Below are 24,968 nucleotides of genomic sequence, written 5' to 3'. Positions count from 1 at the left end.
ATTGGACCTGGATTTGAACCTGTGGGCTGTCAGACCACAGGGCCTGAGTTCTCAGCACCAGCTTCCACTGACACTGGGCCCTCGAAGGGGCCTTTGAGATGATTGAAACACAGAGTCTGTAGCAGGCTGTGGAGGCCCATGGAGATCCCACTGGGGGCAGCTATAGGGGGTCTGGTCTTGGTGGAGGGGCTTGCAGTACCCAGAGCCGTGTCTCCAGGGGCTGGACCCTAAGGGTCTGTGCACCCCGAACGTGGAACCTTGTGTCTGGTGAGGTGGTAAGCTCCCCGCTGTCCCAGGCAAGCCACTACTAACTGGGCTTTGATGATTTACGATCGACTTTTTCGAAATGTACTCAGGATCTGTGGATGTTGATCCCCTCCCTTATTTTCTGGATGAGGAAACTGAGGCCCAGAGAGGGACTGGTCCTTGTGAAGCGTGACAGATGTGGAAACTCCTCTCCCTGCCTTGGCTTCTCTGGTTCCCCTCCTGCCTGTGGCCCCAGCCACCCTTCCCAGCTGCCTCTTCTGTAATACCTTCCTTGGCCAATCAGTGCTCAGAGTTGAGGTGGGGGTGGGGAGGCCTCTGGAGTCTGGTGGGTGCCTGCAGTAGCAGCCTGAGACAGGGAACTACTTGATCAACCGGTTTGGCTATGCCTCCACCTCTAGAAACAGCAATGTCATGCAGAATGAGACAAGCCTGTTTGGGGCCTGGGAACTGTGTGCCTGGGTCACACTCCCACACCGTGGCCCCTCACCTCAAGTACTGCTAGTAACAGTCATAAGAGAGCCCAGGGGCCACACATCCTTCAGCTAGGCATCTTGGGTTCAAATCCCATTTCTCCCACTTCCTGGCTCTGTGACCCTGGAATGTTTTACTTAAACCTCCCTGTGCCTCACGCTTCACAGCTTTAAAACAATGACAGCGATGGCGTCACCTAGTACAGTTGGTGTGGGGATTAAAGGGGCTGATTTCCTAGTGCCCTTAGGACAGACAGTGCCTGGCACCAAAGAAATGCCAGCTGGTGCTATTAATTGTCATTATCGTAGCTCTTATTTCTTCTTGTGATTGTTTACCTTGTACATTTAATAGAACAGTATTTGCATTTAGTAGAACTACTATTTTTCTCTCCATTTTGCTCATCAAGAAACCAAAGCTCAGAGAGGGGAGGAGACCTCTCTGAGACTGCAGAGCAAGTGAGCTTTGAGCCTGGGACTCGGAACCAAGATTGAGGTTGCTCCAGGAGCCCAAAGTGGAGGAGACATGGACAGGGCTCCTGAGGGTGTCACCTCTGCCTGCCGTCTCTGATCCTTGGTAGAGAGCAGGCACGGTTCTCTTCAGCAGCTGTGGAGGCCAAGTCATTGCTGCAATGCCTTGGCCTCTACCTGGTACTCCTCTCCTTGCAAGGCTCATACTGTCACTTCCGTCTTTGCTCAAGTGACCCCTTCTCAGCAAGACCTGTTTCAACCCTCTACTTAATACTGAAAACCCTTCTCTCAGGAAAAAGGGTTTTCAGGATTACACCCATTTTCCTCCTTTGTGGCTCCTGATTCTCCTTAGCCCTTGTCCTCATGGGATGTGATTTCTAGTTTACTTATTTATTCTGTTTATTATGAATGGAAACTCCGTGAGGGCAGGGATTTTATTCCTGCCCACTTTTATTTCCAGTGGTATCTCCAGCACCTAAAACGGTGCTCACCACACAGCAGATGCACATTAAATAATTATGTAAATGTTCAGGTGGCAGAAGGGGAGGGGAGATGGAGGCGAGTGGCCAGCTCTGGCCCGTGGAAGAGGCCTCTGGTTTGGGGGCGTGGGGGCTGGTGGGGACCCTACACCTGGGCTGAGCCTCTGAGCCTCCAAAGCCTGCAGCCTGGTGTGCGGGAGGCCCCCAGCCGCCTTTGGCAGGAGCAGCCTGGACTTACCGCCTCTTGGGGGATCAGTAGGATTAAATTTTAATCTGCCTTCCTTCCCTGCTGGTTCCTGGAGAGATGGAAGACAAGGGTCTGTCTCTAAACGCCGAGCCAGCCGGAAAATGCAGCTTCCCCGCCGGGCAGGGCCCGCCTGGCAGTTCTGAGTGCTGGAGTCTGGCTCATTATCCATTCAGAGCACATTGGTGAGGCACCCGCTGAGCAAGGCTTTTCCCACCTCCCCGCCTCGCGGGAGCTGCCTGCGTGGGCGGGGGCCGGGCCGGGCAGGTGTGCACAGATGGCAGGGCAGCCGGCAGGGTGGCTGCAGCCTGAGAGCAGGAGCAGACGGGGTGGCCTGGGCCCAGGAGGGCAGAAGCATGACCTGGAAGTGAGCGCTGGGAAAGGCTTCTTGGAGGCAGCGGGTGGGCTGGAAGGAGGGCATTCGGGTGAGGGACATGGCACAGGCCAAGTCCCAGAGACGGGACTGGCGTCTCCTTTGATCTTCAAAGGTGGTGGGCATGAGGTAGGAGCCTGTTGGTTCCGGGACAAAGCACACACTTGGGATCTGGACAAGACACACACACAGGCAGCACTAGCACCGTGTGGATGCAGAAGGGGCATTTGTGCAGCGCAGGCTGCTGGTACTGTAGGAACTCAGGACGGAACAGGCAGAGTGGGCTTCACAGGGGAGATGGGCCTCGAGCTAGGTTGACTGGGGAAAGGCAGAAGGCTGCTTCCAATGGAGATGTCTACGGCTTACTCACAAGGTGAGGAGGAGGCAGGACTGATGGAAGCAGCAACCCTAGTTGCTGAGTAATGCAGAAATCAGCAGAAAACTCGGGTCCTTGTCTTCGAGTTTAAGCATCTTAAAAGGAAGGTGTTTCTATGATGTGATTAGGACTCAGTGTGAGCACGTGTGATCGGGACAGAGCAGGGCAAAGACGAATAATACCATCCACGGTCACCGTGAACGTGAAGCATTCAGGAGAGCCTTTTGGGGGCTTTGGCACTCCTCGTGCTTGTTTGTCGGGCCCAGCATCAGACCCCCGATTCAAGATTTTCAGAGCAGTGCTTCAGACCCCATCCTGTGGCCCCAGCATCCTGTGCCAGGCCCCCACCTCTGGCCTCCATGCCCAGCCACCTGGTCATCAAAACTGCCCCCAGGGTCCAGGGGTTCTTTCAGATCGTCCATTTCAGCCCTGCGGGGCTGCTGCACGCGTCCTTTGACCTGCCGCTGTTCCTGCTCGTCACACGCCCTGGGAGGGCTCTGCGCAGGGCTCACGGGCATGGGGCTCTGTTTGAAGACGAGGAAGCTGAAGCTCAGGGTAGGCCGCTGCCCTGAGGCACTGCTGCAGCCAGCGGAGGAGCTTGAGTGCAGGCCTGGGGGCTCGGGGCTTCTTGGGTGAGTAGGTACTGCCTGCAATCTGCAGATGAGGAGGCCAGTGTGGCAGAGAAGGGGCTAGGATGGGGCTTCCAGGCAGGGGAGAGACGAGGGAGTGGTCAGTGTCTGCTGTTTCTCTGCCCTAGAGGAGAGCCGCATATGGATGCGTGTGTGGTTTGTGTGCCTGTGGGTACACATGTGCATATACGGATGGATGCATGTGTGCTATGTGTGTTGGATACACATGGGTGAGCATACATGTGTGCCTTTGGATGACTGTGCATACTTGTATGTGAATACTTAGAGTGAGAGTCGGCTTGTGTGGGACGAGCATGTGGTGATTTGTGCATTGATACAGCACACCTGTGTATGTGTATGCGTGCATAGGTGCATGTGTGTGGACCTCTGGATGGCTATATGCACATATGTGTAAGTGTATATGCGTCAGCATGTGGGGTCTGTGGTTATCTGTGCACTTACACATCCGTGCACGTGGGTGCGTGTGTGTATGTGTGCATGTGTAACTATGGGTGCGGTGTGCACATGTGTGAACATATGCATCCATGAATTGGCACGTGTGAGGCGTGTATGTAGGTATTTGTGTATCTGTGCACCTGTATGCATACTCATGTGTTCACACGGGTACGCATTAGGCTGTGTGCATGTGTGTACAGATGGATGTGCGTGAGATGGCGTGTGTGGGGCGGGTGTGGTTACATCATGTGTTCACTTGGGTGCACGTGTGTGAGTTTGTGTGTCCGCCTTGACGTGCGTGGACGTGTGTGTATGTCTTTGCGCATTCCTAGATCTCGGCATGTGCACTTGGTCATGTGGGTCTGGTGCTCCCGTGCACCTGTCTGCATAGGTGACTAAGGACTTGTGTGCCCCAGCGCAGCTCCTAGGCGTTTTGGGCATGGGAGGTCTGGCCACACAGACCCAGAGTCCCTGCAGGAGTGCCATTGCTTGAGTGATCCCCAGTTGCCTGGTGAAAGCCCCTACAGTGGGTGGACACCATGGTGAACAGGGCCCCTCACTGGCTTGAGTCCCTAGGTTCTCCTCTCCTCTCTGAGCCAGGTGAGCTTGGGCAGTGGCTTCTCTCAGGCTTGGCCACCTCCCCTGCAGCATCAATCCCACCTGCCACCATCAGAGCAGAGAACTCGGCTCCCGCAAGGCCAGGAACATGGGAGGACATGCGTGGGGGCAGTCGGGTTTCAGTGGGATTGAGAAAGGCCTCTTTCCCTTCTCACCCAGGGTGGGGCTGAGTCCCCTGAATTCCAGCCTCCCACTGGCAGGTGTCAGCCCAGCATGAAGCCCTCCTCTGGGCCGGAGCAGTCCCTGAGTTTTGCCACCCTTGGGTGGAGTTGGTTCAGCTCTACCAAGTGTGTCCTGGTATCCCCTGCAAGCTGGGCTTTGTGCCTGCATGGGGAAGATGAGGACAGGAGCTCCTGTTGGAGCAGTTGCTGTTTGCCAGGACCAAGGGCAGCCAGGGAGCCAGTGTTGGGAGGTGGCCCCCAAGGGGGCCAAGGAGAGGTACAGATATAAGCCATGGGAATATTGGGGTTGGGGAATGTTCTAGGTGGGAGAGGTTCAGGTGGGAAGGGTTTGGGATTTTGCCTAGAACTGTGTGGATTGGTGACCTCCTATCCAAGTGTCCTCTCTGAGCCTCAGTTTCCCCATCTGTAAAATGGGGCAGCCCTTGCACCCAGAAACAGGTTACTGGGAGGCTTGGCAATCCTGGTTGTGGCTTGGAGAGCAGGGAGACAGGGCCTGCCGTCTCGGCCACCTCTGTGGAGGAGGCAGAGAGGCCTCTGTGTCCTTGGAAAGGCCAGGCATGTCTGGGATGTGGACTGCTTCCCCCATGGCCCTGGAGAAAGTGCCTGCTGCCCTCAGTCCTGTGCTGAGCCCTGCTGGACAATAGCAGCTCAGTGGCTGGCGCTGGCCTCTTCTGGTCCTGGTGGAGAGGCAGGGAGGCACTGGGCCAGCTGCAGCAACGTGGAAAGAGGACAGGGTTCTGGGCTGGGACCAGAGAGCCTGTGGGTACAATAATGCTTTGCCCCAGAGACAGCCTGAGTAAGGGAGCCAGCCTGAGTAAGGGAGCCAGCCGACCCCATTTCCAGGTATTTAGACCATTCCTGAGCATCCACTCTGAGCCAGACGCTGTTCCAGGCACTGTGGGTGCAGCAGAGAACAGAGCAGGTGCCTTGCTCCTCATAGAGTCCTCATCAGGGGGACATGGCCAGTAGGATAAACAGTGGGCTGCAGACCCTTACCCCTGACCGCATGTGCTGTGAAGACAGCCAGGTGGGGAAAACAGTGGTCGAGGGAGGTGGGCCACCCTGCTGCGGGGGGTCAGGGAAGGCCTCTCTGGGGAGGGGAGGCTGAGTCAAGACACTTTCATACATACCTTTCTCCACCTGAGCATACTAATCTGCTGTCACTGCTCTTAACCAACAGCTGTTGTTTGGGTTTATTCCAGGCAGGCGCCAGGTCTCATTCATTCCCTGTCTCTCCACCAGTCCCAGCGTTTGGAAGCTGCCCTGCCCCCATGCCACCCCATACCCAGTCCTTCCCTGGGCCTGGCTCAGGGGTTCTCCATCCTCAGTACCCCAGGGCAGACTCTTTCCTGCTTCGAGGGTGTGGCTGGGACAGTGACTCTCAGGGTGATGTCTCCCCCCATCCACTGGAAATACTAGTCCCAAGCCGAGGGGTGGCCCTGCGTGGGACCTGGCCCTTGGCTTCCTCTGTCCGTGGATCCCGGAGGCCGTAAGAAGGGCTTCTTCCCTGCGTTTTGTTTCTGTGCCTCAGTTTCACCGTCTGTGAAATGGGGCTACTCCTGCGTGTGCCTCCCGTGGTGCTTATGCGTGATTGAAATGTTAAGAACACAGCGTGTGCCCGACGGTCGGCTTATGGCAAGTGCTTGGGGAACTGATCACTGCTGTAATAGTTCTCCCCTGCTGTTCCAGCCCCCGGCCGCACCTTGAGGCTGCAGGTCTCGGGGTTTCGGCTCAGTGTGAAGGTGGCCGAGAGCATAGCTCTGCTCTTGGTGGGCCGGGCCCTGGGCTCTACGCAGAGGCAGCTCTAGGTTCCGGCTTGAGCCCACCTACATACCCGCTGTCTTTCTCCGAGGGCTGGGGAGTGGGAATGATGCTGACCCGCCACGCCCTCCCCTCTTTGCTGCAGCTGGGGAGCCTGGGCCCCTCCGCCCTGCGAGGAGATCTTGGCAAAGGCTGCGTCGAGTTTTTGTTCGCAGCCACATTTCCCAGGACTCGGGGTCACCTACTTTTGGCCAATCTGGGTTTGGGGTCACTGGGGACAGTTTCAGTATGGTGATGGTGACTTCTGGGGCCTGTCCGCCTAGTCATTGCCAAATACTGGGTGGCTGCCCCAGTGCAGCTGAGTCACAGCAGGGGCTCGCCCACGTGCCAGCTCGTGAACACCCATTTGCAAGTGCACACGCAGTTTAGCCTTGTGTAGGGGGCGCCCAAACCCACCCAAATTCTGCCCCTGCCCTCCGTCACAAGCCCCAGGAAGCCACCTTCAGGAGCCCCTCCACCCCCCACCTCCCTGTACCTGGCTGGCCTGGGCCATCCTCCAGGCCTCCTCTGAGCAGACCCTGGTGGTCCCAGGCTGGGGGCTGGCGGGCCTGGCCGAGGCACAACGTCTGCCTTCACGCCGAGGGCTGGGGTGGGGGCCCGGAGGTCCAGCCTATTGACGGAGCGGCCACCGAGCCCTGCACCACATGTTCCTGTTTTCCTAATAAGTCCCCACTTGTGAGTGGGGAGGAGGCGGGGAGGCCCCAGGGCAGCCCAGAAATAATCACATGATTGTGAAACACAAGAATCCTAGAAAGGGTATCTCTGAGCGCCTCTATCTCACCCTCCCTCCTCCTCCTCCTCCTCCTCCTCCTTCCCTCGCTGGCTGCACTAGCTCTGAGGTAATTGTAGACAACCCAACCAGCTTCCAGGGCGAGGGAAGGCATCTCAGGGCTGGCAGTGTCGGCTGGGCTGGCGGGGAGTGGTGCCCACATCGCTGGGCCCTGGGGGAGCGAGGCCTGCGCGCCTGCCGGGGAACAGGCTTCAGTGGACCTGGCGCATTTGCTAAAATCGAAACTTGGCGGGCTTGCTGGGGCCGCTGTGGGGGTATTGAGGCCCCTCTGTGTTTTTTTCCAGCCAGGGGAGGGCTTGGAGAGGGCCCCAGGCCTCCCTCCCCCATACTGAGGATCAGCATGCTGGACTGGGCTGGGCAGGTGCCCGCTGGTCCGGGAAGCCTCTATTTATAATCTGTGTTTTTTTGTTTTTTTAAAAAATTCCTCCTCTTCGCCATCACCCTGCAGAAGAAGGCCGAGGCTGCACATCGGATTCTGGAAGGCCTGGGGCCCCAGGTGGAGCTGGTGAGCTGGGGTACAGGGTTGGGGGCTCCGGGGAGGGCGGGGGTGGCTGGAGAAGTGGGCAGGGAGGCGGGACGGTGCGGTGGAGGAGGAAGTCATCTATTGCCAAGCGCTGCCCAGGCGGCGTCCGCGGAGGAGGCAGGAAACCCACCTTCCTGATGAGAGGATGGCAGATAGCGGGTGGGCGGGCCTGGCTGGGCTGAGTGGGGGTGGGGAGTCTTGGTAGCAAGCGCCTGTGGGGCCACCTGCGCACTCCTGTGCACACCGTGAAGCCCGGCCACTCGGGCTGTGAGGAGAGTCACACACCTGTAGACCAGCGCGTTTGCTCCAGCTGAGCGCGGAGAGCCGGTTCTCTGGGTCACGCGATCTCGGTCCACTCCCAGGTGCGCTGCTTCATGGTGGTGTGACCTTGAGCGGGTTTGTTACCCTCTCCGTGCTTCAGCTTCCTCATCTGTAAAATGGGAATCCTAACAGCACCTATTCCACTGGGTTACAGTGAGGAGCAGCTGTGTTAATGTTTGTCCAACATCAGGTGTGGCGCCTGCCTTGCAGACAGTAAGTGTTCGGCATTAGCTATGATGATGATGATGATGATGATGGTGATGATGGTGATGATGGCTGTCACTAGTGTCCTTTTGCTGTGGAAAGATGCCATGTCAGCAGCAGAGCTGGAAAGCAAGCCCCAAGCCTCCTGGAGTCCCTGGGCTGAGGATGGGTGGATGCAGAAGCCCTAGGGGCCACAGCCCCTGCCTGCCCCACAGCCATGTGTGCGCACTGAGCTGGTCAGCCCCACAGCCATGTGTGCGCACTGAGCTGGTCAGCATGGATGGCCGTGGTGGGCACTGAAGGCATACTGCTACCCACATGTGTGCCAGACGAGGGAGAGTCTGTGTGCGTGGTGGGCTAGGGTGTGCGTGTGAGTGCGCTCAGGGTGCAGGTAAAGTCTTACGCTTTCGGCCATGTGCAGTGGCTCACACCTGTAATCCCAGCACCATGGGAGGCCAAGGCAGGAGGATTGCATGAAGCCAGGAATTTGAGATCAGCCTGGGCAAAATAGCAAGATCTTGTCTCTGCAAAAAATTAAAAAATTCACCAGGTGTGGTGATGCACGCCTGTCGTCCCAGCTACTTGGGAGGCTGAGGCAGGAGGATGGCTTGAGCCCAGGAGTTCAAGGCTACAGTGAGCTATAATCACACCACTGCACTCTAGCCTGGGCAGTAGAGTGAGACCCTGCCTCATAAACGAAACAAGTCTGACACCTTCAGAGCTTCCATCTAAACTCAACTCCACTTCGTGTTTGCCAAGTGGCCTTAGGAAAGGGGCTGACCTCCCAGTACCACAGTGCTCTCTCATCTTGGACAGGCAGACACTCTGGGGCCTCCTTCCAGGGTCTTCCCAGGGTTAAAGGCAGTGATGCCCATTAAAGGCTCACCTAGTGCAGCTCCTGGCCCCTACGAAGCGCTCAGTAGTTGTGAACAATTTGGTGATGAGCTGCTCCGCGTGAAGTTTCTGCAGACTGCTTAGTTTTGCACAGTGAGAGCTCCCCGAAGCCTGGGGTCCGTCTGTTGAGGTCACTCAGGAACTGCAAGCCCCAGGCTCCCAGGCCCGCTCAGAAGGCAGAAGCAGGGAGGAGATGGCAAGGGCTCCTCCAGCTCAGAAGCAGGGCCCAGCCACCCACCTGGCTGGACTCAGAAACCTCGCCGGGCTCCCCCATCCCTTCAGGGCTCTGCCCCCTCCAGGTACATCCTTGGGCCTGGGAGACCTGGTGACGAGCTCTGGCCTGGGGTCATGCTTCTCACCGTGGAAGTGATTTCTGGGCAAGTTTTGAGCAGCAGCTGCTGCTTGCTTGTTTTTCTGTTTTGTAAACAGCTTTATTGAAGTACAGTTCGCACGCATGCCATTCACCCATTTAAAGCATACAATTCAGTGGGTTTTAGTGTATTCACAGATGTGTGCAACTGTCACCACGGTCAATTTTAGAACATTCCATCATCTCAAAAAGAAACCCTTCTGTCTCTATGGATTTGCCTATTCTGGACATTTCCTATAAATGGAATCTTGCAATATGTGGTCCTTTGTGTCTGGTTTCTCTCCCTCAGCATCATGTTTTCGAGGTTCATCCGTGTTGAGCGTGGGTTGGTCCTTCATTCCTTTTTGTGGCTGAATCATGTTTTCACTGTAGGGGCAGGTCACGTGTTATTTACCCACTCATCAGTTGGTGGACATGAGATTGTTTGCATATTTGGGGTATTGTGAATAAAGTTGCTGTGAACATTAGTGTGCCGTTTCCATGTGAACGTACGTCTTCATTTCTCCTGGGTGTGTACCTAGGCGTGGAATTGCTAGATCCTCTGTTAACCCTATGTTTAGCCCCTTGAGGAACTGCCCAACTGTTTTCCAAAGTGGCCGTACCATTTTACATCCCCACCAGTAAGCTGCCTCTTGCCTCGGTTTCTCCTTTTTTGCCAAATGGGGATGGCAGGGTTGGATGAAGTTCCCAACCATTTCCAGACTTCCAGGTCCTCCCGCTCCTCTTTCCTGATTGGTCCCTGGGGGCTTCCTAGGGGAAAGGGCCTGGAGGCCCCCGTGTCTTAGGGCCTGAGGAACATAGGTGAGGAAGCCCCTGTCCGTGGGAGTCTGTGGGCGGATGGGGGTGGGCAGCTGCTGGTGTCAGAAGCTTTGGAACCAGGGGCCCCACAGTGAGTCTTCTCTGGTTCTTTGGAGACAAGGGGATGGGGTTGTCTCCCGCTTGGGGATCTCAGAGCAGAGGCTTCCAAAGGGCTGATGGCACAGGAGGCCAAGGCCTAATGTCTGGACTCTTGAAGGCCCCTGGCTTGGTGCCAGTCAGTGGGGAAAGGGAGGGCGCCTCGCAGAGCTGTTGCCATCCCATTTTCTGGATGAGGCTCAGCGAGGGGAGTGCCTTGCGCCGGGCCACACAGCAAGAGATGAGGTGGGGAGGTGTGCTGAGCCCCGGGGGGAGCGGCTGGCCAGTTCTGCACAGATCTGCCAGGCCCGAGTGGCCACAGGCATCCTCCAAGCAGAGGCAGCTCCGTGGTACACCCTCTGCAGGGGCCTGTCTACCACCTAGGTGTCAGAAGCCCGGACCAGGGACAGCCTGAGGACCCAGGGGCTGTGGTCACAGAGTCCAGTTCCCAGGGTGTCTTCCATCAGAAGCTGCAGTTCCAACGCCCCTCCCCTCGGCAGGGACGGATCCCTGTGGCCCCCCTGGAGGAATTTGCATTGGAAAGGATGAAAATAGCACCAGAGGTGCTAACCATGGGTCTGGGGCTCTGAAATGGTGGGGCACGGCCCCTCCTGCCCGGCTGTGGGGCCCGGGCCAGGCTGGGAGCAGGCGCAGTGGTGGAGGGCGCGCCCGGCAGCCCCGACCTCTCTGCCGCTTTGAGTCATTGCTTCCTTCCTGTTCCAAGGCGTTATTTTAAGAAGCTGGTGTCACCAGCGGGTTGAGGGCTGGGGCTGACGCTTCATTTATTGCCAGCTCAGGCCGCCTGGGACTGTGGCTCTTCCTGGTGGCCCTGCTGGCTGGGTCAAAGCCCAAGGGGGGCCGCCTCCTCCCTGGCCCCTGCTGGCTTTCTTAGTCACCGCTGTGCCTCATCTTTGCCTAGGCCCTGCGTCTGGCACCTGCTCCCCTTTGCCCTCTTTCTGCCCTCTGAGTGGCTGCGCCTCTGATTTTAGAGGAGACGGAGGCTGAGCAAGAGAGAGCTAGACCCTGGGGCCTCCTGGGTGCCACCCCAGGCTCCACACTCATCTAGGCCTTGATGTCCTCCCTGGCATGTGTCCCCCAGGGGTCATTTCTCCCAGGAGGATAAGGCCTGGGGGTGAGGGACAGGGGCCAGCCATGCCCCCGGCCTGTGGCTGTGGAGGTGTCTCATGGCCCCACGTGGGGACCCCGCCTAGCCTGGGCTGGGGAGCCGCCAGGCCTTTGTGCAGCCCCCTCTGCAGAGGGTGAGGGGGGTGCTGGGGAGTCCCCTCAGGCCCTGTGTCCCCTCAGCAATGCGTCTGCCAGGACATGTCACTGTCCCTCCCTCCCCCAACCCTCTTCTGGGCTTTCCAAGATGGCTGGCCTCAGCCTGTTGCCATGGCGACACACAGCATTCGAGCAGCTCTGGGCCCAGAGCCTCCCCTGGGCTCCCGGGGTTCAGTGGCCTCGGGGAGTGACTGGTGAGTGCCTCCCAGGGGGCAGCCCCTGTTTAGAGGCGGCAGCACCCACAGTATCCTCAGTCCTTCGGGGCCTTTGCCTTGCGGGCCACTCAACGATGGCCGCTTTGAGAAGCAGGGGCTGTGTCCCTATCTACGGGGCATAGGAGGCGGCCACCAAGTGGAAGTGGCCTCCCTCCCCTGTGGCTTCAGTGGGTTGGAGGCCGACCGGGCTCCTGCTGCCCCCGGGAGCCTGTCCTGTGTTTCTGCTCCTGCCCTGTGCCGCAGAAGCACTGTCCCCTCTGCCCACCACTCCCTCCCAGGGTCGTGTGCGGTGGGCTTCCAGTCCCCTTCTGGCCCCCTTCGGCTGTTTGCTATCTTTAAAACCAAAACAAGACAAACACTAAATTTCACCAAGTCTGAAATTTTCTGGGCTATCCAAAATTTCCATGAAGTAGGTCCTCTTTGTTCTACACCCATGTTCCAGATGAGGAAACTGAGGCCGGAGTGTTGAGGGCACTTGTCCAAGCTCACAGCTAGTGAGGGAGGAGCCACCATTTAAACTGGGGCCTGTTTCCAAAACCTGAACCTTTAAGTGATGTCCCCGTGCACCTGGCCTGCATTTGACTGGCATGTGGGGAACATAAAGGAGCCAACGTGTTGCCCTGGGTTACAGCGTGGGCATCTTGATAGGGCCCCTTGCCATTCCTGAGACAAGGAGTCGCACCCTCTGCAGGGATGCTGCACCGCACCCCTTCTTTCCACTGGAAAGTTCTGCAGTGAGTCTGACCATGGACTCTCTTGTTCCTCTACTCACTTCTTCGTCTTGTTCAAACCTCCAGGGTCAGGGTGGGGAAACTGCCCTCTGTTCAGGGTTGAGAACCTTGGGAGGGGAGCCTGACCCAGCATGGGGAGAAATGGCTCATGTCAGCTGCAGGATGACATCTCTGTCCCCAGGAGAGTAGCTGAGCAGGACCCTGGAATTGCCCGAGTCCAGTGGTGAATTCCCTAGCAGGGGATCTGGGGCTATAGGGAGAAAGGCGACATTGTCACCAGCCAAGACCCTCTGTGAGGCTCTGCAGAGCCGCACAGGCCCTTCTCTGGGGATGGGTGGGCGGGGATCTGGGTGGCCCCCTCTGCTGGCGTCATCAGGAGGTGTGTTCAGCTCTATCCCCAGGGAAGAGACTTGTGTGTCCCTTCTGTTGCTGCAGCCCTGCCCCGAGGCTGCAGGACTCCACGTCTCCATCCTTACCCCGTTCCACCTGATCACTCATACTCTGTACCTGATCTTCCCACCATAGTCACCCATGGCCACCCTGGGAGGCTCCTGCTGTGTGTGTAGGTGAGGGAGAGGGATAGGAAGAGAGGGAGACAGACAGAAAGACACACACACACATACACAGAGGCTCAGGCAGAGAGGAGAGCATACTCCTTCCTCCAGTGCTGGAGCTGAGAGATGGGCTGTCATTCAGGCTCATCTCTTACCAGCTGTGGGCAAATGTTGTAAGCTCTTAAGGACTCAGTTTTCCTGTCTGTACAGTGGGGGTGAGTGTATTGGTTATGCAGTGCAGTTACATGGCTTCTGCTGGGGCACAAAGCAGCCCACATTTAGAGGCTTGAAGCAGCAACTGTTTACTGTTTCTTACCAGTCTGGAAGGCAGCTGAGCATTTCTGCTGGTGCGGACTCAGCTCTTGTACCTCCGTGGCCAGCGAGGGAGTCGGTGGGCCAGTGCTGTAGCTCAGCCCAGGCTGGGTGGCACCACTCTGCTCTTTGCCTCTCTGCCCGCTTCCTGCAGGCCAGGCTAGGCTCGTTCTCTTGACAGAAACAGCAGAATGTGAACTGTCGTCGTCAAGCCTCTGCTTTTGCCGAGGGTGCAGTGGTTCCACTGGCCACAGCAAGGTCATGGGTGGTTACAGGGAGGCGTGAAAGGTGGGTGCCGTTAACACAGACACTGCTCCCTGATGGCGGCAATGCGACCGGCACCTCTGGGCACTTCAGCCTGCAGGTGCCAGCCTCAGAGCTTAGCATGCACTGTCTCATTTGATCTTCGCAAAACCCTATGAGTTTAACCCCATTTTGTAGATGAGGAGAAACGGAGGCACGGATGGAGACCCAGCTAGAAAGCATCAGAACCTGGACTTGAACCCAGGCTGTGCCTTGGTTGCTAAGCAAGGTTCTTCCATCTGGGAGGGGACATGTGGCAGCTGTCTGGGTCCCTGCCCCCATCACAGACGCCTGCAGTGCTTTCTGCGTCTCCTCGTGCACTCTTTGAAGCTCTGTGCTTGCTACCTGTGGGCCCTGCCTCCCTTTCTCACTGCCGTGTGGGATTCGTGGTGTAGCTGATCCCTGATCTCCTTAGCTGCTCTTCTGGTGGCGGACAGCTAGCTTGCTTCTCATGGGCCGCTGCGAGCAGTGCTGTAGCAACGTCCTAGCACCCGTCTCCTGGCAGAGCACAGTAGGCATCTGCAGGAGCACGGGGGTCGGAGGCGGGGGCGTCAGTGTTCGTCACCAGGCAGTGGCTACTGTCTCTCTGGGGGACGTGCGCCCATACACCATGCTTCCACCAGCTATGTGCCAGCCTTCCTGTCACCCCAGACCTCACCAACACTTGGCATTATTCAACGTTTTTGCCTTTGCTCGTCAGTGGGGGTGGAGTGGTATCTTGCAGCGTTGGGACGCACATTTCCATGGTGAGCTGGGAAACCAAGCGGCTTTCCATGTTCGGTGGCCAGGGCCAACCTCTGGGGTGTGTGTGGGTTCGTCCTGGTGTGCTCTGGGCTGTGGCCCCTTTCAGGCCAGCACTGCTGAATGCCCCGCAGAGCAGCTATGACGACCTTGGTGGGGGCAGTCACCGTACCCACAGCTGTCCCGGAGGAACCAGTTTCAGCCTGTTCCTGGCTGGGGCTGTGTGCTGGGTCCCTGTGTTCCGTTTCATGCCTGCCCATGGCTGAGCCCTCACCCAGAGGACAGCTCCTCTGTGCCAGGACTGGGGCTCCTGCCGGTGGGCTCTGCAGTGGCCGGTGGCCAGCCGGGCTCTGACGTGCTTCTCTCTCTCCCTTTGCAGCCATTGTACAACCAGCCCTCCGACACCCGGCAGTATCATGAGAACATCAAAATGTGAGTGCTTGTGGGTAGCTGTGCAGACACACGGGGGCAGGGTGGGCGAGCAGGCTCTCAGCGGCCTGCATGGGATGTGGGACGTGGGCTCTCTGTTCCCATCAGGGGCTCCCGGCCAGGGCCAGGTGCTCCCGGAGGGGACAGGAGACAGTCCTAGGTGACACCTGGGGTGGGGATGGGGAGCAGAGAGAGTGTCCCCCTGAGGTTTCGGGAGACAGGCCTGGGTTTGGGAGGGTGGGCGAGGGAGCTGCCGGTGTACAGGTGGGTCTGGAGAGATGGAGGTCAGAGGTCCCAGTCTGTGTACATCTGCATCCTGTTCGAGCAGGAGGGAGCTGTTGCGGGCAGAGGGCAGCCGGCTCAGGGAGATGGGGAGTGGCCTCAGTGCAGGCGGGGCCTAGTGTTTTGGGCTCTGGCATAAGCATGTTTGGGAGTCACCTGGCGTCTGCACAGCGAGGCCCCTCTGGCACAGCCCACTATGGGGCAGATCAGAGCACTCATCCAGGCCCCAAGGCTTTGGAGGTGGCCAATGTGATGTATTCTAATGATGGGGGCCTTTTCCCAGACCGAGGCTGGGAGAGAAGAAAATGTCAATTAAGTGCCACATGCCACTGGGTGGGGCAGTGCTGGAGGCTGGTAGCATTGTATCTTCAAGCGAGGTACAAGGCGTTGAAGGTGTGGCAGCTGGAAGGAGGCTGGGTTTTCCTTGGGATGCATTAACAGGAGCATAGATTGCTGGGCTGAGGAGGGCATGTTATCTCATGTTCATGCCCAGGAACCCAAAAGGTAAAAGGGGCTGCAGATCTTGCCCCTTGAGGAACATGTGCTGGCAGGTTGGAGGCGAGACTCTTCGGGATCATAGCTGTTGAATGTTCGAGGTTCGTCATGGTTAGAGGGTACATGCATTTGAGTGTGGCTGCAAAGGGAGGCATTTAGCTGATTCAGTGGGTAGTTCAGCCTGGTCCGATTGTTCAAGCGTTCCTGGGATGGAACTACAGAGTGTATATGCGGTGGTGAGCTCCCCGCTCCTGAAAGCATGCAAACCTCCTAGTGTTTTCATGCATCTGCTGGTGCTGGACTAGTTGACAGGGAGATCGTTGCTATTGTAGTTTCCAGAGTTGCAGGACTGGTCCAACCTCAGGTGATCAACTTGGCCACCCTCTTGCAGCATCATTGTTGCAGCAGCCTAGAAAATCTCTCCTTGCTAGTTGAGGCCCTTGGCCTTCTGGGATTCAGGAGCACCTGACAAAGATACTTCACCAGCGTGGCTAGTGGGGGGTCATCCTCAGCTAGTGGCCAACAGGGGCTGCGGAGTGTCAGGAAGGGGCATGTGTCCTGCACCAGGGGTCCTGGGCTGGTACGGAATGCCCATGTCAGATGCAGCCTGGGCTCCTCATTGGCCTGGCGGGCTCGTTCATTGCCCGGGCTACCCCTGTCCCTTCTGCAGCTTCCTGGGACTTCCCTTGTTCTGGGGCCCCTGTCTGGGGTGGGGAGCCACAGATGGAGGGGTGCTGAAAGCAAGGGGGACGTTCTTAGGAACTCATCACAGGTGGGTTAGGGGATGAGGGTGGGGTGTTCTCAACTGAGTCCGGGCTGTTTGGGGCATTCTCTCATTCATTCATCCCATCTTACTGAGAGCCTGCTGTGTGTCAGGTCCTCTTCTAGGCCTTGGCCACTCAGCCTTGGATAAAACAAAGGCCTCACCCCTCATCAAGATTTGTCTGGCAGTGGAGACAGAACCAGAATGAGTTAAGTAAACAAAACAAGAGAATGTCAGCTAATCCAGCTGGGTGCAGTGGCTCATGCCTATAATCCCAGCGCTTTGGGAGGCTGAGGTGGGAGGATTGCCTGGGGCCAGGAGTTCGAGACCAGCCTGGCCAAATATAGCAAAATTGAAAAGAAATTAGCTGGGTGTGGTGGCACGTGCCTGTGGTCCCAGATACTCAGGAGGCTGAGGTGGGAGGATCGCCTGAGCCCAGGAGTTCAAGGCTGCAGTGAGCCGTGATTGCACCATTGTACTCCAGCCTGGGCAACAGAGCAAAACCCTGTTTCTTAAAAAAAAAAGAAAAGAAAAAGAAAATACCAGCAAATCTAAAGTACTATGCTCACATAACTGTACTATGCTCACATAACTATCTTAAGCTCTTTATGCCTTCATATACCTAGTTATGATTTTTTCTTAACATAATATTTTTTGATAGCCATATTATTATACTGACAATTTTACATAGGTTTTTTCACTTAAAGTGAGCGATATTTTAAGCTGAATAATATGGATGATTTCAGGTAATAAAGACAGCTGTAGAATCTAAACAAAAGAGGAGCAAGATACTCATATAGATAACACCAGCAAATAGATATTGCTTCATCTTTGCCTAAGTAGAATAAACTGTAAACATATTAAAGCCAGTGCTGTATTTGACATCCCATAATCTTTGTCAGAGAATGGCTGTGGTCTATTAAAGTACATTTTGACTAAATAGGTAGCCACCTCACTGAATTTGTTGCAAATCTAAATCACAAACAAACATGTTTATAATTAAAACAAATAGATGTGCTGGGTGCGGTGGCTCATGCCTGTAATCCCCGCACTTTGGAAGGCCGAGGCGGGCAGATAACTTGAGGTCAGGAGTTCGAGACCACCCTGGCTGACATGGTGAAACCCCATCTCTACCAAAAATACAAAAATTAGCCTGCTGTGGTGGCGTGCGCCTGTAGTCCCAGCTACTTGGGAGGCTGAGGCAGGAGAATTGCTTGAACCTGGAAGGTGGAGGTTGCAGTGAGCCAAGATCATGCCTCTGCATTCTAGCCTGGGCAACAGAGCAAGACTCTGTCTCAAAAAAATATATATATAATATAATATAAAACAAATAGATGAATAATTAAGATTTCCTACACTGTAAGTAGTCGATTTCTGTTAGAACAACCTTTGTGTGTAAATTATTGGAACTGATTTGTCTTTAGAATTTTAGTTTCTTGGATATTTTCTACTAAAATTATCATCCCTTCTATATTTTAGATTTCAGTGCGGTTATGATTAACTTTCATTGTGCAGTCCATTCATTTTTTTTAAATTCTATTACTCTGGTAAGTGGGGTGATGGGAGAGAAAATGAGGGGGTGATATTAGCCAGGGAGGTCAGGGCAGGCAGTGACAGTTGAGGGGACCCTTGGAGGCTGAGCAGCAGCCTACTGTGTGGACCTCTGGGGAGTGTCCCAGACGGGTAGAACAGGAGGTGCAAAGGCCTCCTTGAGCTGGCAGGAGTCACAGAGAAGGCTGGCATGGCCCGAGGAGGTAGGCGAGGGAGAGGAGGGCACAGGCCAGGTCACGGAGGGCTGGTAAGGAGTTCCGGCTTTATTATCTGTTGGAAGGGAATTCAGTGATGAAGTTTATCCCAGGAAGCAATGTGATCAGATTTTTGTTTTAAAAATTTGCTTTGGTGGCCGCAGGGAGAAAGGACCTAGGGGTAGGGGTGAGAGTACCATGGGAAGGCCCCTGCAGGAGCTGCTGAGGTAGGTAGTGAGCACCCTGTCACTGAGAGGTATGCAAGCTGAGAGAGCATAATGTTCAGGAAATCTGCGGTGCCCAGGAAGCTGCCCTCGGCAGCCTCTGCACCCTGCACTCCTTGCAGGCTCTGATGTTTTGTGACTCTGCTCCTGCTAGACTGCAGCAACTGTCTTATGTCTAGTGCAGACATGGGAAGGGAGGCCCTGTGCAGGCCCCGTCCCACCACGTGGCTGAACACAGGGGCCTCAAGTGGGACCGCAGCACGTCCTGCCTGGCTGACTAGCTGTGTGTCCCTGTGGGAAGTCACTTGCCCTAGGGCTCAGTTTCATACGTGCTCACTGAGGTCAGTGCTCAGCGTGTAGAGCACATACTGGGTTTTTGGTTCTTCTTTCTTTTATCTACAGAGACCCAGCCTCCATTCATTCATTCATTCATTCATTCATTCATTCATTCAACCAATGTTTACTGAGCATCTGCTATACGCCAGGCACTGTTCTGGGCCTCCAGGACATAGCAGTGAATGAGGCCTGACATTCTAGTAGGGGAGGCTGTTAAGAATAAATACACTGTGATAAGTGACTGCCGCCATGGGACAATGAGATGATCCAGCCGGGGTCAGGTGGGATGCCCAGCTTCCCCCGGAGCAGCCTCCCCCACGCTTCCGGCCTCCTCGCCGCTGCTGCTGTCATTGCTTCAAGGTGGGAGGTCGTTCCCTCCCCTGAGACCTTGCCCCGTCACTTTAATTTCTCTGTGTCTGCATGCTGGGGCCGCAGAGTGAAAGTTAATTTCACGCTTGACTTCCTGCTGCACAGACGATTTCGGACGCGTTGGAGTCACCCGTAGCCGCCTCCGCTGCCCTCCCACCGCCACCTGCTTCGGGCGCTGTTGGTGTCCCTTGCTGCAGGAGGGAGAGCTCAGACCACCGGCGCGGGGCCGGGGCAGCCCCAGAGGAACAGGAGATGGGGTCGCCACCGAGGGATGGGCCCCATCCTGGGCAGGACCCTGCGGGAATTCCCAGGGCGTCTGTGGAGCCCTCGTGCGATGTGGTGAAAGGGCGTGGGGCCCCGGGGGTGGGCGGCAGCCAGCACCCAGGCGCGTTCTGCCTCTGCTTGCCCGGGGGTTGCCCTGGTTCGCCGGTCCCCTCAGGCCTGGAAGCCTGCTGCTTTCTTCTGTCGCTCGTTTTTCTTTTTTCACAGGCTGATTTCTTCCCTCCTGCTGCCTCATTTGGGGGTCGGCTGATGGGAACTGTCAGACCCGGGGCTGTGCAGGTAGAAAGGGGGACCAGTCAGGACCCAGGTTACTCTTAGCAGGTCTCTGTGGTCTCGCTCAGAGACATCAGATGACTCCCCCAGGGTCACACAGACAAATTCCTAGACCAGTCCTAACTGCACATCCTCCCAGCTTCCTCTCCTGGGTCTCTACTCCAGACACTGCCCCTCCCTAGCTGGGTGACCTTAGGCAAGTCACGTCACATTGCTTGGCACTGTCACAGCTTTTGGTTGGCACTCAGTGATCAGGAGGTTCAGACCATCACCCCAACCCACAGTCTCTTCCCAAGGTATCCGGGCCCTGCACGGCTGCCTTCCTCTTCCTTTCCCTCTTCCTCTCCCTCCTCCTCTCCTCTGCAGCTGGGGTCAGGCTCTCCCTGAGCACCCCTTCTGCCCCCTCCAGATTCACTATCGCTGCCTCCCTCCCTGGAACCCAGGGCTCTGCTCATTTTCTTCTTCCCACCCCATTCCTCTGCTTCTCCCAGGCCTCAGCTCAAACCTCCCTTCCTCTAGGAAGCCTCCCCTGTTTGCCCCAAGCTTTCCTTTTCCAGTACCCCATAAGCCCCAGGACCAGTCCCAGCCAGGGTCCGACCGGACTGCCGTGGAACACCCTCATAATTCCTGCCTCCTTATCCCACCCTCCTACATCCTGCTTCTCCTTCCCAGTGCCCTGGCAGATGACAAGACTAGGTTTCCTTATAGGGTGTGTGTTTTTAAACCCTGACTTCTTTGCACCCCATGAATGCCTCTACCAGCAAACTCATCACATGCTGCTTGGCCCGTGCCTCCAGAGCCCTCCTAGAGACTGTGGTCTTTACGTTTGCCGGACAGAAACTCAGCAGAAAAGATTTGTCTGCAGTACAGTATTTGCATCTTCATTGCCTAAACACTGCTTGGAACAAAATAAACACTTAAAAAAAGTTTGACAGAGGAGTGTTGAACACGTGGGCATCATACACTGGGGTTCTAGGGGACTGCAAACCCGGTTGCTGCCTCCAGGAGTGTGAAGGAACGTCTGAGTGAGGAGGGCTGGTGTGAGGCAATAGGGAGTGGTAGGGCTGAGGAACTGGGAGCTTGGTGACCTTTGAAAGGGGCAGCCAAGCCTCAGTTTCCCAGCCTGTGGCCATGAAGGGGTGTGGCCCGATGGCCTGATGTTTTCAAGAGAAGCTTTAGGTTTGGCTTTTTGTGTAACAGCCTCTGGTTTTCAGTGCTGGCAATGAATTGAGGATTTTAGAAAGCACCGGCCAGGCGTGGTGGCTCATGCCTGTAATCCCAGCCCTTTGGGAGGCTGAGGCAGGCAGATCACGAGGTCAGGAGTTCGAGACCAGCCTGGCCAACATAGTGAAACCCCGTCTCTACTAAAAAGGCAAAAATTAGCCTGGCGTGGTGGCACGCGCCTATAGTCCCAGCTACTCGGGAGGCTGAGGCAGGAGAATCACTTGAACCCGGGAGGCGGAGGTTGCAGTGAGCCGAGATTGCGCCACTGGACTCCAGCCTGGGTGACAGAGCAAGAGACTCCATCTCAAAAAAATAAAAAATAAAAATAAAAATAAAGCACCACGGCCCAACACGACACCCTCGGAGGCTGTCTCTGGCCTGTGCACTGTGCGATTTGTGACCTGCGGACTTGACATGTGTTTGTGGACTTGACATGTGTCCTCTTGCGTGGTACGTGGATGTCTCTGGGTGGCAGGCAGTGTCCGTAACCAGGGAGGATTCACACCCTCAGCTGCTGCCCATCGGTGGTGAACAGACAGCTGCGTGCACATCACCGCCACTCCGAGGCCTCATGCTCACCGAGTCATTTTCCAGCTGCAGTGACGGCCCCACGGTTTATGGAAGATCACATGCCAGACTGGCTTCTCAGCGCTGCCTTAATACTTGGCCATGAATGGGGCTGCTGAAAATGGCAGGAACTTTTCTGTCACAGTACTGGAGGCCAGCACTTGGAAATCAAGGTGCTACAGGGCCACGCTCTCTGGAAGGCTCCAGGGGAGGCTCCTTCCTTGCCGGTTCCAGCTCCTGGCTGCCGCTGGCCTCCTTGGCGTTCCTTGGCTAGGAGATGCGTCACTCCTGTCTTTTATATTCGCGTGGCGTTCTTCCCGTGTCTGTTCGCGTCATCTCCCCTCCGTGCGTGTCTGTCTCTGTGTCCAAATTTCCCCTTTTCATAAGTCATTGGATTAGGGCCCACCCCAGTGACCTCATTCTAACCTGCTTCTCACTCTAAAGACCCTGTTTCCAAATGAGGTCATGTTTTGAGGTGCTGGGGCTTAGGACTTACACATATCAGGGTTTTTTGGGGGAGTGGTTGGGGGTGACATTCCCACCTGTACTAGGCAGTGTACCGCCTGCAGACCCCAAAGTCAATATTGTATGGTCTTCACCACGGTGTTTCAAAGTGGATTCTGTCCCTCTTCTTTTGTGGGAAGGCGGGACTATTTGTTTTGAAGTAACTAGATTGGACGCTGTACAACAGAAGAGTTGCAAATACACTCTCGAGAGTTCCCACGCACGCTTCACCTGGCACCCCTCAGGTGGACAGCTTATAGAACAGCAGAGAAACACCACAACTGGGGCCCGCTATGGTGGCCCACGCCTGTCATCCCAGCACTTTGGGAGGCCAAGGTGGGAGGATCACTTGAGGCTGGGAGTTGGAGACCAGCTGGGCAACAAAGCAAGACCTCGTCTCTACCAAAAAATAAATTAGCCAAGTATGGTGGCACGTACCTGTAGTTCCAGCTACTCAGAAGGCTGAGGTAGGAGGATTGCGTGAGCCCAGGACTCCAAGGATGCAGTGAGCCATGATCAAGCCACTGCACTCCCGCCTGGGAGACAGAGCAAGACCCTGTGTCTAAAAACAAAAATCAAAATAAAACGAAACAAAATACTAGGAAAGAAATAGCGGCACATGACCCTCCACTAAACTACCAGCTGTCTTTGCATTTCCACCCGTCTCCCCGCCAACGTCTGTTTTCTGGTCCAGGATCTGATTCAGGTTCTCACGTGATATTTGTGCACGTGTCTCCTTAGTCTCCAGCCCGTGACAGCTTCTCAGCCTTGCCTTGTTTTTCACAGCCCCAACACTTTTGAAGAGCAGTGGTCAGGGCTTTCTTTGGCAGGTGTTTCCTCCTGGTAAGACTGGGATGGTGGGTTTGGGGAAGACCAGGAAAGGTCAAGGGCTGCGTGATGCCGATGTGATGGGGGCTCTGCCCTAGGTCTCCCCTGTCGCCTTAGAGTTATCCCTTCTTTGCTCTGTTCTTTGCTAGGGAGTCACCAAGTCCCACCCACTTTCCAGGGGAGGGGAGTTAAGCTCCGCCTCCTGGAGGTGGGAATATAAAGATTTGTGGAACCACCACCATGATTCATTCATACTTGAGGGGAGATTCTTTGAGACTGTGCAAATTTCCTGTTGCTCCTTAAAATTTTGCTAACCAATTTAGCATGCATCCCCGGATCTTGCCAGCGGCAGTTGGGTTATTACTGCATTCTAATGACGATTTTCTGTTTCCCTCATTTCTTGGACATTTATTCATTGGAACTCTAGAAGAAAGATCTGTCCCTTCTCCTCCATGCATTGATGTATTGAGTCATTTGTTTATAATCACACAGAGTCGTGGGGATTTGTTTTATTCCTGGGACGCTAATCTGGTCCCAGGGCTATTTCTGTTGTCACTCACATTGTTCCCGCTCTGGCAGCCGGAAACCTTCAGGCTGGGTTCTGTGTCCTTTTAACTTTTGTTTTCTTTTGTTTTTGGCAATTCTTGACTAAAGTCACTGTGGGCTCTTCTTGCATACTTCCTGGCCGAGCGCTGGACTCAGCCATGTCCCGGGCAGCACAGTTTCTGGGATTGGAGGATGGTCTTTGCCAAGATCTGGATGCTGCTGTGCTCAGTGGCCCTGGGCCCTCACTGCTTCTACTCCTTCACAGCTGTCTTTTGCATAAAAGACCAAACCCTTTGCCATGTCGAAACTCACAGGACCCTGCAGGACTGGCCCTGCCAGTCTTGCTCACAGCCCCTCCTCCGTCCTCTCTGTCCCTCCCCAGCACTGTCCAGCCACAGGACCTTCCTCTGTCTGTGCTTCCACTACACAGAGTTTGTTCCTGTCTCCTGCGGTGCCCTCCAGCCGGAGTTCCCTTCCTTCTGGATCTTCCCAGAGCCGGGTCCTTCTGATGATGTAGATCCCAGCTCAAGGCCATCCTCTCTGGGAGACCTTTCTGCACCAGGGAATCTAAAATAGCCCCTCACACCCTGCCCCCCAAGCACTGACTAGCCCACTGCTCTACTTAAGTTCCCAAATCCAGGATTATCTTGGTCATCTTGCTCATTGTCCGTGTCACCTCTGTGAGAGCCCACAGCTGTGTCTTGCTCCCTGGTGTGTCCCCAGCACCTGGAACAGTGCCTGGCACATAGTAGATGCTCAGCAAGCCCTTGTTGAATAACAGAAGACGAGGCTGTGATGCCACAGATTTCAGATGAGGAAACTGAGGGCTTCTGAGGTGTTCCACCATGAGACTGATGGAAGGTGGGGAGGCCCTGGCCAAGGCACCACCGGAATGACCCAGGGGCTGAGGTGGATTCCAGGCCCTTGAGCCCCGTGAGGCTTCACTTGTCCGTCAGAGCCTGGGGTTCTCTCCTTTTCTGGTTTCCAGTGGGGCTAGGGTCCTGGGGGCTGGGCAGAGCGTAGCTCCCAGTCAGCAGCTTTGGAGCTTTCGAGGGGGTTTGGACACCGCTGAGAATATGAAGAAGTTGGGGATCCCCTCCCCAGAAAAGTGGGTGCCATGGCATGCCCCGGATTGGGGACAGACAGCAAGTTAAGGTGTACAGTAGGCTCCTGAGGTGGCTGTGGCCCCAGGCCCTGGGAGGCTGCAACACCTGCTTTGTGTGTCGGAGACTGTGGGGAGGGGCCTGGGAAGGGAAGAGGAAGGTGCTGAGGTCTTGGTGCAGGGGCAGGTGGGGATGCTTTCCAGCCCTCATGGCATGGGCTCCAGAACCTCCGCCTCTACTCTCCAGGGCTCCCTCCCTTTGCCTGTCTCGGGGTCTCTGTCCGCTTTCTTTGGGTCTTGTCTCTCTTCCTCTCCCCACTTCTCTCTCTCTCTCTCTCTTTCCCTCTCCTAGTTTCATCTTCCTGTGAGTCTCTGTCCCTTTCCTTTGGATCTTGTCTCTCTCTGACTGCCTCTCTCTCTCTCTCTGATCCTCTCTCTCTCATCTCTCTCACTCCAGTCTCATTTCCTGTCCATCTGCAGGTC

At 55.8% G+C, this 24,968-nt stretch overlaps 1 protein-coding gene across 17 annotated transcripts in view; it reads left to right on the top strand.

Moving 5' to 3' along the window:
- NCOR2 (nuclear receptor corepressor 2) overlaps nucleotides 1-24,968 on the top strand; it is a 250,101-nt gene that overhangs the window by 108,069 nt on the left and 117,064 nt on the right. For all 17 annotated transcript variants that reach the window (XM_073021213.1, XM_073021215.1, XM_037995295.2 and 14 more), the window contains 2 exons: nucleotides 7,622-7,678; nucleotides 14,896-14,948. In XM_073021213.1, coding sequence (XP_072877314.1) covers nucleotides 7,622-7,678; nucleotides 14,896-14,948 — 110 coding nt within the window. The remainder of the gene's footprint in view (nucleotides 1-7,621; nucleotides 7,679-14,895; nucleotides 14,949-24,968) is intronic.

Source organism: Chlorocebus sabaeus, chromosome 11 (assembly GCF_047675955.1).
Source record: "Chlorocebus sabaeus isolate Y175 chromosome 11, mChlSab1.0.hap1, whole genome shotgun sequence".
Taxonomy (NCBI): domain Eukaryota; kingdom Metazoa; phylum Chordata; class Mammalia; order Primates; family Cercopithecidae; genus Chlorocebus; species Chlorocebus sabaeus.
This window is presented reverse-complemented; position numbering and strand designations above follow the sequence as displayed.